The sequence below is a fragment of the Sturnira hondurensis genome, unplaced genomic scaffold, assembly GCF_014824575.4.
Source record: "Sturnira hondurensis isolate 20B ecotype Veracruz unplaced genomic scaffold, ASM1482457v3 Scaffold0013931, whole genome shotgun sequence".
Taxonomy (NCBI): domain Eukaryota; kingdom Metazoa; phylum Chordata; class Mammalia; order Chiroptera; family Phyllostomidae; genus Sturnira; species Sturnira hondurensis.
The window spans coordinates 3844235-3856785 of record NW_028086562.1 but is presented as its reverse complement, the minus strand read 5'-3'; the positions used below and the strand labels follow the sequence as shown (position 1 = coordinate 3856785).

General features: G+C 64.5%; 1 protein-coding gene across 4 annotated transcripts; it reads left to right on the top strand.

The window, feature by feature from the left end:
- The first annotated feature begins 2307 nt into the window (after positions 1–2307).
- On the top strand, positions 2308–12193 carry TNFRSF14 (TNF receptor superfamily member 14). 4 transcript variants are annotated; one of them, XM_037062146.1, is made up of 9 exons: positions 2308–2431; positions 6759–6873; positions 7963–8071; positions 8529–8654; positions 9738–9890; positions 9976–10066; positions 10810–10961; positions 11571–11602; positions 11812–12193. In XM_037062146.1, exons 2-9 carry the CDS (start codon positions 6805–6807, stop codon positions 11965–11967), a joined length of 888 nt encoding a protein of 295 aa, XP_036918041.1. In that variant the 5' UTR covers positions 2308–2431; positions 6759–6804; the 3' UTR covers positions 11968–12193. The 4 variants fall into 4 exon arrangements, with proteins under 4 accessions (XP_036918041.1, XP_036918044.1, XP_036918042.1 ...); XM_037062149.1 differs by lacking the exon at positions 2308–2431 and adding an exon at positions 3064–3082; XM_037062147.1 differs by lacking the exon at positions 2308–2431 and adding an exon at positions 4067–4170.
- The last annotated feature ends 358 nt before the right edge of the window (positions 12194–12551 follow it).

The window sequence follows — 12551 nt, the reverse complement described above, 5'->3', positions numbered from 1 at the left end:
GGATTCTGAGCTGAGATTTTCCTCCGGTGTTTCGTAAATGCTCTCCAATGTCTTCCAGCTCGCAGGGGTCCAGGCCAAGCCCCGTCCTTGCCTCTTTGTCCGGTGGATGAGGACCGTCCCCATCACTGTTTGCCAGGAACTCCGCTCCGATTCTCCTCGCCGCACATTCCTCCCCGCTTATTTTTCCTGGGGTCTGTTGGTCTTCTTGCATTGGTGGGTTTATAGTTTCTTCAAATTTAGAGAAATTCCCTCTAATTTCCTTCTTCAAATATCTTTTCTGTTCTTGTCTTTCCCTCTCTCTCTTTGAAAATAACCGTCCAATTACATCTGTTACACAGCTTGGCATTCGGAGGGGGGTTGAGACCCCGTTCACTTTTCTTCGTTCTTCTTCCTCTTGGACGCCCGTTTAGGATCGTTTCTATCACTACACCTTCAAGGTCACTGACACCTCATGGAGCTTCTAACCTGTCGTTAATCCTCCCTTGACAGCTGAAGTGTGTCCCCTGCTTGGGGGCAACATGTTCATGTTTGAAATCCTGAGCCCCAGTGCCTTAGCACGTGACTGTGTTTGGAGGTAGGATGTTAAAGGAGGTGATTAAGTTCCAGTGAGGCCACACGGGTGGGCTCTAACCCACTGCGACCCTTCTCTGTCAAGAACGGGAATGCGGACCCTAACGACACCAGCGGTGTGAACCACAGACAACAAGCCCGAGCGAGGACACAGCGGGTAGGGCGCCACCTGCAGCCCGGGGGAGGGGTCCCAGGAAAACCAGCCCTGCTGACACCTTGGTCCTGGACTTCCAGCCGGAAGAACCACGAAGCGTGAGGCTTCGGCGGTTCTTTGCGGAGGAAGGCCCTCCCGCCCGGACACCCATGCCACCTGTTTTCCACCTGGGATTTCACGTTCCATTTGGGTCTTTTCCCCTAGCTTCCCTCTTTCTCGTGTTTATATTTTTTCCTTACAAAAGGGTTTTGATGGAACTCATCTGGGGTCCTTGTCTGGTAACCCCATCGTTGCTGTCCTTTGGAGGCCTCTTTCTCCCGAATGGCTTCTCACGGTCGCATTTGCCTGCTTTGTGATGTAGTGGTTGGTGGCTTTTGACGGCATGCTGGGCACCGTGTCTTCACTTCTTCTACCCTCCAGATGTTTTTTCTTTGAGTCATTCTTCAGAGTGTTGCAGCGCAGTTGCATGGGGGGCTTGTGACCTTTTGGGGGCTCGTTTCTGAGCTTCGTCAGGACAGATCTAGACAAGTCTTCCCTCAGCAGAGTCCTGTGGACGAGTCACGGCCCCTGGCGTCTGCAGGACGCCCAAGTGGCCCGTGAGGACTCCCGCCTCTGGCTGCTCAGCCCCCAGCCACCTCCCGGCCCCGAGGCCCCGCCTGCTCGCTGTCTGGTGCTTTGAGGTCTGTACTGAGAGGCACGGCTTGTTTTCCGGTGGACATGGGTTGGCCTTCCGTAGACTTCTGGAGCGGTCTGTTCGTTCAGGTTCCTCTCTACTAGGAGTCGGCCTCTGGTTCCCGTCTGCAGCAGCTGTCCACACCCTGACCTCTGTGTCACCCCTCTCCTCACCCCGCACCCCCCACCATGCAACTGCGTCTGGGCGTGGAGCTGGACCGACCCTGTCCTCCGGGGCAGCCTCAGCGTGTTGCCCCACGCCCGGGGTCCCGGAGGTCTGAGTTGCCACGTCTCTGAAAAAGGCTGACTCACAGTCTTTCAGTTCCTGGCCTTGGTGACGGAGGGCGGGGTCCAGGGGGTGCCGCTCCATCCGGGCTGGAGGGAACCGGTTCCCTGTTGATGAAGTCTTAGGTTGTTTCCAACATCCTCTGTTCCTGTAAAGACACTGCGCTCCCGGGCACTCGGACGAGTGCGTTCACAGCGCGCTGCTCCTCGTGGGACTTCCTGGGTGGGCCCTGGGTGAACTAGTCAGTGATGGCAGACACTCACTCCATCCTCACTTCTCAAGCGCTTTCCAGGAAGGCTGCCCGTGCACGGTCCACCCCTCCCACTCTCCGTCGGGGGACTGGCTCAGTTCGCCAGCCTCTGCCCTGTTGGGCCTACTGTGTGCCCGCCTGCACCCGCAGACACTTCTTCCTTAGGCCTTCCTCCCCAGGTCTTCTGAGGGTCTGCCCACCTGGGCTCCCTCCCTCTCGCCCATCCCTGCTGCTTTCCCTTCCGCCTCCCATTCCCGAACTCCCCCCGCCCCCCCCCCCCCCCCCCCCCCCCCCCCCCCNCCCCCCCCCCCCCCCCCCCCCCCCGCCTCCTGGCTCGGCTGGTGGCCTCCAAGGCCCCCATGTTGTGGTGGCCAGAGGCCCTCCGTGGGTGCCAGCCTCGCTCAGAGGCCAGGGGAGCCCTGTACCGCGGACAGTGTTCTGGACACTCCTCTTGAGCTGAGACACAGGAGGCAGCAGCTCTGAGCGGAGGCCGCAGGCTGTAAGTCCAGGCCGGGGCCTGGCACCCTCAAACCTGTGGGGTGGGCACAAGCTGCCCCGTCACCGGGACCACGGGAGCCATCGGGAAGAGCGGTGGCCAGGAAGAGCGGTGTGCGGGGCTGAGGTGAGGGCCAGCGGGGCCTGAGGGGGCAGACTGGGGGGGGCACGGGGGTGCCGGGAGAGGGGGTGCCGGGAGAGGGGCTCAGGCGGTGGGTTTACAGCTGGAAAAGGCCCCCAGCTGCTGCCTGTGAGACAGTAGGGGACGCCAGCGGGCCCTGTGTTGACTGGAGAGGCCGGCCTGTGGCCGCTTGCTCTCGGTGACATTCTGTAGCAAGACAGTGTTACAAAACGCCCTCCTTCCTTCATGTGATGTTCTGCAAAAACAGTTGCTCTTCAGTTACATGGGAACCAGGATGTTTGCACAAGAATTATCCCCCAGGCCCTCCGTGTGCAAAAGGCAACGCTGGCCATGGGAGACATCCTGTGACCACCACAGCCGCCTGTCCTGGTCCCGTGACCGAAGGGGAACCATTGACCTCGCCCTCATCCTGCAGCCCCACACCAGCCCCAGGGCCTCCCCAGAACATCCCCAGTGGCCCGAGGGGCGCGAAGCTTCTGCGGGTCGATGCCCTGCGCCCGAGCTTTGTCCGAGGTGAGGTCAGTGCTCAGGCCTGTGAGGCCGAGACTCGAGGACTTGAGTTCCTGGTCTGACCGCACCCAGACAGTGGAGTTGGGGGACCAGAGGGTGGGGCGCAGTGCCAGGGATGCCGGAGGGGGAGGATGAGGAGGGGCTGGGGGCCCCGCCCTCTGGGGATGCTTCTTCAGCTGCACCAGCGCTGGGGCCCGGACACCCAGCCTCAGAGGGCAGGCTTGTGACCCTGGCCAGGCACAGCCTCAGTTTCCCCTCTGCACTGGTGGGAGGTGGGCACCGGAGGCCCTCTGAAGCCCCTGCCTGGCTCTCCGTGAAGCCCCCGGGGCCTCTGGGCACAGACAGGTGGTTCAAGAGAGGAAGGAGAAGAGGCTCCTGGGGTCCCTGTGCCCAAGTCACAGAGGAGAGGCCCTGGAGGGTGGGCTCCGCCGCCCCCCCAGGGAAAGATGGGGAGAAGGAGCCCCATGGAGCTTCAGAGAGGCACGGAGCCCAGGGCGGCACTCCCCACTCCTGTCCTGCCTGGGGGTCTAAGCTGAGGAATGTGGCGGGGTCACCCAGCCAGCAATGGCTCCAGCTGCCTCTGCCGGCCTCATTCTGTCACTGGTGAGCTGGGCCCAGATCAAGGCCTGGCCTGGGAGGACACCTGCTGCGGAGTGAGCAAACCAGCAAATGAGCGAACAAGGGAATGGCTGAGCGAGGGAGTGGCTCATGCAGAGATCTGAACCCAGGTCGTCCTCCTCCTCCCAGGGACACAAAACTCCCGTTCCCATCGTCTGTCTGGTCGGGGTCCCACAGATAACACTTGCAGGAAAGAATGGAGGTCTGGCCGAGAGGGTGGAGACAGGGCAAGGTGCCACACCCAGCACACAGAGAAGGCCTCCCAGAAGAGGCGGGGCTTCAGCAAAGGCCTGGCACAGAGGGCATTCTGGTGGGCCACCCCTTCATCCCTACTGAGGCCTGGCTCTAGGCTCCAGCACTCACGCCCTTGAGGCTTGATGTTGGGGTGTGGGGGGGAGGGTGGGGCACGGGGGGGCCGGGAGGAGTCAGCACTGCCGCCCTCCATTCAGGATGCCGTTCACTGATGCCTGTGGGTAAGATCTGCTGCTGGCCCTGCCTCAGTTTCCCCACCTGCCCAGGGTGGGGTGGACACAACGGCCTTTGAGGGGTTCCTGGTGGGACGGGTGGGCTGACTCACTGGGTGTGGGTCCTCGGGGCCTTGGGTAGGCAGGCCCTCCTCCTCTGCAGCCCTCTGGCCTGCCTACCCTGCCCAGTGCCCCAGGCGTTGGGAGGCGAGTGGGGGCCCAGGAGGGAGTAGTGGGGGGCCCAGCACCCCCGAGCCTGTTCTGGGCCCCTGTAGGGAGCCGCAGGGGTTCTGGAAACCCCGTTGACCTGCGGGGAGAGAAATGGGGGTGTCCCTCTTCCAGGCCCTCGGGGTGGGGACGGAGGGGAACCCGTGGCGCTGGGATGCTCGTGGGTGCTCCCAAAGCCCTGGGGCCCCCCCGACCTCCACCCGGCCTCTGAGCACTCACAGCTCTGCCTGTGGGACGTGTGGCCCCCACCCCCATTAAAGCACCCAGGCTCCCCTCACCAGGGTCTCCAGATGTGAAATGACGTAGCGGGTCTGAGGACATTGGTGCCAGGAGGGGCCCCAGCCCGGCCCCTGCTGCAGGAAGGGCAGGGCCCGGGCCTGGCGAGGGCCTGATAGCGGCCCTGCCCCGGCCTGGGGGGCGGGCACCCGCCTCAGGGGCTGGGCTGGTCTGATTAGACCAGAGCCACCACATTGCGTCGGGTTTGCAACCTCGCCGATGAAGGAAGCACGGGAGCCAGGGACACGGGTGTCAGGGACACGGGTGTGACGTGGCAGCGGAGGGGCTGGGGGCAGGCTCCCCCAGTCAGTCCCCACCGGGGGCACCAGGGGTGGGGGCTGGGCTGCCGCTCTGGAACCCCCAGCATGCCTCCTGGGTGTGGGGGCCTCCCACCCCAGGCCTGCCCACACATGCCTAGCGCTGGGGGCGGCCCTGGTGCCGGGAAGGCGGGGAGGGGAGATCCCTTTGGAGACTCGGAGCCGGGTGTGCTCAGGGGAGGCTCTGGGCCAGGCCGCGCCTCTGTCCTTCTCTGTGGTTGTTCAAGAACAGCTGTCTCCATTTCCCCCTGACTCCCCCCTGTCCCACCCTCTGTTGGTCGGTCCTACCCTCCTTGGGCTTTGTCCGTGGGTCCTTAAGAGTGGTCCCTGACGACCCTTCCCCCATTATCCCCCTCCCCTCGCCCTCTGGTCACTGTTGGTTTGTTCTTAATTTCAATGTCTCTGGTTCTATTTTGCTCGCTTGTCTGTTCTGTTGATTAGATTCTTTTTTTAAATGTTTTATTTTATTTATTTTTTAGAGGGGAAGGGAAGGAGAGAGGGAGAGAAATATCAATGCATGGTTGCCTCTGCCGAGGACACACAATGTATCGTGTGTCCCCTGCCGGGAACTGGCCTGCAACCCAGGCATGTGCCCTGACTGGGAATCGAACCTCGATCCTCTGGTTCGCAGGCCGGTGCTCTGTTGATTAGATTCTTGCTGAGGGTGAGATCACGTGGTATTTGTCGTTCACCGCCTGGCTTATCTCACTGAGCGTGATGCTGTCTGGGTCCATCCCTGTGGTCACGAAGGGTAGGCTCTCCTTCTCTCTTTCTGCTGCGTACCATTCCCTCGTGTAAATGTGCCACAGTTTTGGATGCGCTCACTTACCGACGGGCGCCTAGGCCGCTTCCGGCACTCGGCTATCGTGAGTGGTGCTGCCGTGAACATTGGGGTGCACGGGTTCTCTTGGACTGGCGTGTCGAAACATGAAAATCTTCACGAATTTACCTGCCAGCCTTGCGCAGGGGCCCCACTAGTCCCTGCATCGTTCCAATGCCGTGCACGTGCTGCCGAAGTGAGCGCCTGCGGGTCTCTCTGAGCCCCCATTTCCCCAGCCGCACCACGGGGGCAGGGATGACCCAGCCCCAGCCCCTCCGGGGACAGGTGGCAGTGTGAATGAACACGGTGGGAGCCGCCAGGCCCTCTGGGGTGACACAGTGCCCCTCCCCTCATGGGGGCGCCAGGCTTCAGGTGTGGGGAGAGTGCCCACCTGAGACCTGAGCAGCAGTGGACAGGGCCCTGCGGCCCCAGGAAGAGGGGAGCAGAAAGTAGGGAGGACTCCGGCCAGTGCGGAAGCTGTGGACCGGCACCCTGGGGTGCAGAGCGACGGGGGACCTGAGGATGTGCTTCGGGGGGCACCCGCTTCTACTGGAAACTCAGGGGGGCTGCACACGGACAGGAGAGGGGCTAGGGGCACTTCTCCACCAGGTTCTGGGCTTGGGGGCAGGGGCACGTGGAGGGCAGCTGCCCTAGTTCGGCCCTCGCCCGTCCCAGCTCCCCTCTCTACCCCCCCAACCAGTCCCTGCCCCCCCGGCCCCCTCCCCCGGCCACTCCCTTCCTCACACACACTCCCTTTGTCCCGAGAGCCCAGCCCTTGCTGAATTTCAGCCTGACACCTGGTGGGGGAGGGCCTGGACCCAGAGGCTTGAGGGTTTACCGAGCATTTACATAGAGACTGAAGCTGAGGAGGAAACTGAGCGGAGGTCGATTGCTTTCGCTTTCTCTTTGAAACCGAGCGGGAAGAAGGAAGGTCATGGTGTTGGTTCTGCTGGCAGGGGTCCCTAGACTGATGGCGGGGAATGAGGGGTCTTAAGGAGGGACATGGAGCCTCTGCAAGCCTGGCAACCACCCCGCTGGAGCCCGAAGCCCGTGGTCGATGCCCTGAGTCTTGTGAGTCACCCCGAGCCCCGCTCCTGTCCCACTGCCCCCAGAGCCCCAGTCCCGCCTACCTCAGTGCCTGCTTGGAGCCCTGTCCCTGCTCCCTCGCTGAGCCCTGTCACACGGGACAGCGTCCCCAGCAGCCCATCTCTCTTGGGCTGTTCCTGCTTCTGACGCTCAGTTCTCTGACCCCCAGGGCTGGAGGGACAGGCAGCAAAGCCATATGCTCCCCCCCCAGGAACTTTCCTCTGCACCGCCCCCGCCCACCCCCTTACTCAGGCGCTAAAGGAGAGCCCCCCAGCCCTCCGTGGCGTGAGCCCACTGGCAGTGTCTGGGCAGGAGCCCTGCCGGGGCTGATCTTTGCCCCAGGCCGGCAGCCAGGTCGCGGGAGATAAGGCCGAGTGTTAGCCCACCAGCATGGTGAGCCCACTGCCCCCTGGCCTGTGTGGCTTCTGGGGAGATGAACTGAAATGTTCTCTTTTAAAGATTATTTATTTATTTTTAGAGAGAGGGGACGGTCGGGAGAGGGACAGGAACTTGGAGGTGGAAGATAAACAACTGGTTGCCTCTCGCACGCCCCCTACTGGAGACCTAGCCTGCCACCCGGGCCTGACCAGATGTTTGCACACTGGACAGATGTTTGCACACTGGCCAGATGTTTGCACACTGGCCAGATGTTTGCACACTGGGCAGGGAGGTTGCCGCCTTCTTTGTGTGGTTTCTGGGTCAGCCCTGTGGTCACCCCTTGGGACAGGATGACCCCTCATTGCCAAGGCCGTGGACAGCCTGCGTCCTGCTCTGCTCCCAGGGTCCTGCGGGCCCCGCACAGGCAGGCCTGGGGGAGGCCTGGAGGTCTTTTGGGCCAGAGGGGCTCTGGCCGTCCCGGGGGGATGGGGTGCCCACCCTAGTGAGCTGAGGGGCAGAGGCCAGAGTCGGGGTGGCCCACCCCAGCTCTTGGGGCAGCTCCCTGAGCCTGTCCTGGGGCCCTCACGGATCACCCTGGCGGGGCTTGGTGGCTGGAGCCTGTGTCCCTGAGGGTGCGGCTGAGGCCCCGCAGCCCAGGCAGCACCTAGGCTCCAGCACCCTGTGCATCCCCTGCAGACCCTGGTGCTCGTTTTCCTGGGGTGCCCCCACTGCGTGCTGGCGATGACCTCGTGCAAACCGGACGAGTACCCAGTGTTGGACCACTGTTGCCCCAAGTGCCGCCCAGGTGGGTGCAGCCCTGCAGGGACCCTGTGTGAGGGCTGCTGCAGCCAGGGCTGGGGCCGGGGGCAGACATTCACGTCCCACCCCTGGCTGGAACCTGTGTCCAGCACCCAGCATCATGGGAGCCATGAAGACCCTGGAAGGGCAGAGAGGGGACTGGGGAGGGTTGAGCCCCAGGGTGCACCCTGCAGCTTTACCTTCCCGCCCGAGACCCTTTGCTGGTGGCACAGGGGGCGTGGCCTGCCCATGCAGGGCCAGGGGACTGGGTCTCAGAGCAGGGCCTCGGAGTCCAAAGCAGGCTTACATTCTTGCAAAATGGGCTCACTCCTCCCCACCCTGACTCACTGTGGCCCCGGGGAACCACCCAGGGGCCTGTGAGCCCCTGTGGGAGTGTCACGGCTGCCGGGCCCCCGAGGGCCGTCCCCTTCCTTTCCTCAGCGTGGGGCCTCTCTGGGCTGCAGGTTACCGGGTGAAGGAGGCCTGTAGGGGTTCCAGGACCACACTGTGTGCACCCTGCACTGAGGGGACCTTCACCGCCCACCTCAATGGCCTGGTCGAGTGTCTACAGTGTCGTGTCTGTGACCCAGGTGAGAACGTGAGGCTGGCCACCGCGGTGCAGAGCACCTGAATCCTGCTGGCCCAGCACTCTCAAGGCTGCCGGGCCCTGAGCTGTCCAGGGCAGGCCACCCTCATCTCCTGGGAGTGCTCCCTGCTGGAGACCCTTCAGGGGACCCTCAGGCCCAGGGCCACACCTGCGTCCTTCCCAAGAGGGGCCAGTGGCCCTGCCCCTGCCATCCCATCACCCTGGCCCTCCAGAACTCAGGGGCTCTGTCCCCTCCCAAGGGCCCCCAACCTGGGGCAAACCGCTACTCCTGGGGGCCTGGGCACCGGGCCTCCTCCCCGCACAGTGCAGGCTCTCAGGACCCCAAACCCGCACACCCAGCCTGGGGTCCTTCCTCAGGCTGAGCACTGGACCCTGGGCCTTCTTCCTGACCCCAGAGCAAGGCTAGGACAAGAGTGGAGGCCACAATGCTTTGGAGTTCAGTGAGGTGCGGGGAGCCTCAAGAGCATGCCTGACAGTGCTGAGCTGAGGTCAGAGGGCACAGCACTGCCCCTCAGGAGGGCACCCCACCCTCACCTCTGGCCCAGGGGCTCTCACCATCTTGCCGCTGCCATCTGACCAGCCTCGGCTGGGGACCTGGCTGAGGGGTGCTCCTCCGGTGGATGCCACGGGGCTGGGACTGGCCTCGGCGTGCGCCCCATCAGGGACCGGTTCTCACTCTGTTGCGGACAAGGCTGGGAGGTCTCGGTCTCCCCAAGACACCTGGACCCTGTTGAAGAGATCCTTCTGCCATCGCCCCTGCGTCGGGCCACGCCCCCTTCGGGCCACGCCCCTTCGTGCCACGCCCCTCCTCGGGGCTCATGCTCTGTGTGCGGGACCTCCCAGGAGTACCTTCTGGCTGAGCCTGGGGTCGACCTGGCCAGGTCTCTGCAGGGAACCGAGTTGCCTGGGGTCCTGGTCACCCCCGCCCCGCCCCCCCCCAGGCCAGGCAGCAGCCGTCCACCTGCAGGCACTCTCCAGCCCTGGGCTGGGTTTCCTCCGGGCCGGGCCCTGCCCGCCGAGGACGGCACACCCTGCCCGGGCCCTGAGCTCCTTCTCCGCGGTGCAGACCTGGGCCTGAGGATCAGGCAGGCGTGCTCCAGCACGGCGAACACCGTGTGCGGCTGCGCCCGGGGCCACTTCTGCATGCCCGACGAGGACCAGTGCGCCGAGTGCAGGCCCCACAGCGTCTGCAGGCCAGGCCAGAGGGTGCAGGCGGCAGGTGAGCCACAGCCCAGCTGCGGAGACAGGCCCCACCCAGGGCTCCGGGGCCCTGGGGAGACCCCGCCAACACTCTCCTCTCTCAGGCACTGAGCACCAGGACACCGTGTGTGAGGACTGTCCGCACGGCACCTTCTCTCCCAACGGGACCCTGGCGGTGTGCCAGCCCTGGACTCAGTAGGTGACCTCGGGTGGCCTTGGAGGGGGCTTCTCGGTGCTCCCCTGGGAAATCAGGGCCCTCCCCCAGCAGACGCGGGGCCCACGCCTGCCGCAAGCTTGAATCCGGTGATTCCCACAGCCCGCATGTCCTAGGACCCGGAGCCCCGGGGCTGCTGCCCCCGGGGACCCGAAACCCTGTGGTCTGGGGTGTCCCCCAGGTCAGGTTTAGGGGCTTCCCTGCTGTCCTGGTGCCAGGGGAGGCGTGGGAGAGGCGCCCACAGTGAGGCCGTGCCCCCTGCGGCGGGGCCCCAGGATGCCCCAAGTCTCTGGGGGGAGGCTGGGGTGACCAGGTGTGTCTGCCCTGGGGGGGGACCGGGGTCCTCTGTCCCCGCCCTGCCCTTCTCCTTCTTGTCCCCACTCCCTCGGTTTGTCTCTGTCTCCATCCACCCCCTCCCTCCCCCTCCTCCCTCCCCAGGTGTGTCTGTTTCCTCCCCCTGACCCCTTCTTGTCCCCTCTCAGGTCTGCCCCCCGTCAGTGGCACTGGCTTCAGTCTTGCATCCCGGCACCAACTCTGTCTTCACTCTCTGTCAGCTCCATCGCTGTCTCTCTCCCCCGGGGAGTGTCTCCGCTCCCCGGGGCTGTCCTGCCCCTGCATCCCCCACCCCCACCCACCTCCCTGCAGCTGCCGGACTGCTGGGTGGCCGCTCCCTCCCCAGCCCTCCCCTCCGCCTGCAGCCCCACACCCCCGCTCCCCTCCCCAGGTGCAGTCACCCGTTTCAGTTGCAAGCCAAGCCTGGGACCAACAGCGCAGACGCCACGTGCTCCTCTCTGGTGCCTTGGCTCCTCCTCTTGTCCATCCTGCTCGTCCTCAGCGTGGCAGCTGTATTCGTGGTCGTGAGAAAGTGTCCGTGTGGTGAGCGAAAGCCCCTGGTCCTCTTGGGGTTTGTTTTCCAAATTGGAGCCCTGGGCCACACTGCTTTGGGTCCCAAAGTGTGGGCACCCATGTCCCGTCTGCCCTCAGGGGACAGAGAAGCTCGGGGGTGGGCTGGGAGGCCCCAGGGTCCTTCGTTCCCTCCCTCACCGCTGTCCCCCTGCCCCCTGCCCCCCACACAGAGCCCCATGCCAGGCTAGGAGCCTGAGCCGGCAGGGGGAGCAGGCACCGAGCAGAAATGGGCAAAGGGAAGGCCGGCAGGCCCCGGGGCTGCTCTCAAGTCTGTCCTGTGTCCTCGCCCGGGACTCTGAGCCGCTGGGCGGTGACCTTTCTTGCCCAGTCCCGCGGCCCCCAGTCCTCTGTGCTCAACCCGCTCCCTGGCTGGTGGCCGCGTTGGGCTGAGTTAGGGACCCCATCTGGCCGCTGGGAGGGAGCCCTGTCTCTCACCTGCCGTGGCCCCCAGAGACGGGTGGGTCTGCATCAGTCTCGCTGCCAGAGGCCCGGTGTCCCGGGCGAGGGTGCGGTGAAAACCGGGACTCCCGGTCCCCTGGCCGTGTGGCTTCCCCTGACATGAGTGTCTCTCTTTGGCAGGAGGATCCGCCCGCAAGCGATGGCTTTCTCAGGTAGTGCTGCTCGTCCTCACGCTGGTGGTGACATGGCCGGGCTGCGCGGGGTCCCAGCTCGCTGCGGGTGTGAGACCCTCAGCCAGCAGGTTCTCACTCGGGGGGGCGGGGCCCCAGCTCCTCCTGCCGGCGATCCAAGGGGTGACCCTGAGCGTCCCGGATGGGGGTCTGGGCTGGCCACAGGGTCTTCAGCTGAAGCTACCTTGCAGGGCAACAGGCAGCAAGCAGAAGGCCATGCCGCAGCGGTCCAAATCCAGGGGGTCACCCAGCTCCTGCCAGATGTCACCACGGTGGCGGTGGAGGAGACGGCAGCCATGTTCCCTAAGAGAGACCCAGCTGATGACCAGTGGCCGCAGAGTACTTGAGCCCCCCCTGAGGGCCACGCACAGGGCCACTGGGCCACTGGGACCCACTGCTGGGTGGCCAGCCCACAGCAGGCAGCGGAGGACACCTGTGCAGCCCAGGGGCACTGGGGACCACAGCCACCTGCCCGTGATCCTCGTGAAGGGCCCTGAGCCCTCCCCTCACCCCTGCGCCATGTGGACGCCCCCACGGGACACTCTTGGTACCTAACTGGCCAGCCCGGCCCAAGGACCCTCAGCTGCAGCGTGGGCCGGCGGGCACCTCCTGGGGGGGTGGCTGGGCACTGGGGACCCTGCGTGGGTTACTACATGAGTATCACACCTGAAAGGTGTTTCCAGGTTGAGGTGTGTTCCGTTCTTCTTATCGTCCATTAAAAGTTGATAGGATGCTTTGGGGGTGTGTAACTGCACCTCCATCCGCCCTCCGGAGAAACCTGGGGCGCGGAGGATGCAGCGCGTTTGGAGGGGGGGCTCTGAGGCTGCGAGTGCGCCCCCTTCCTCATCTGTGCCCGTCCACTGGTTCTCTTGCCCAGACAGCGAAGTTCCCTGGACGGGGGGGCGGGGGGGGCACTTCCTCACGCGTTCAC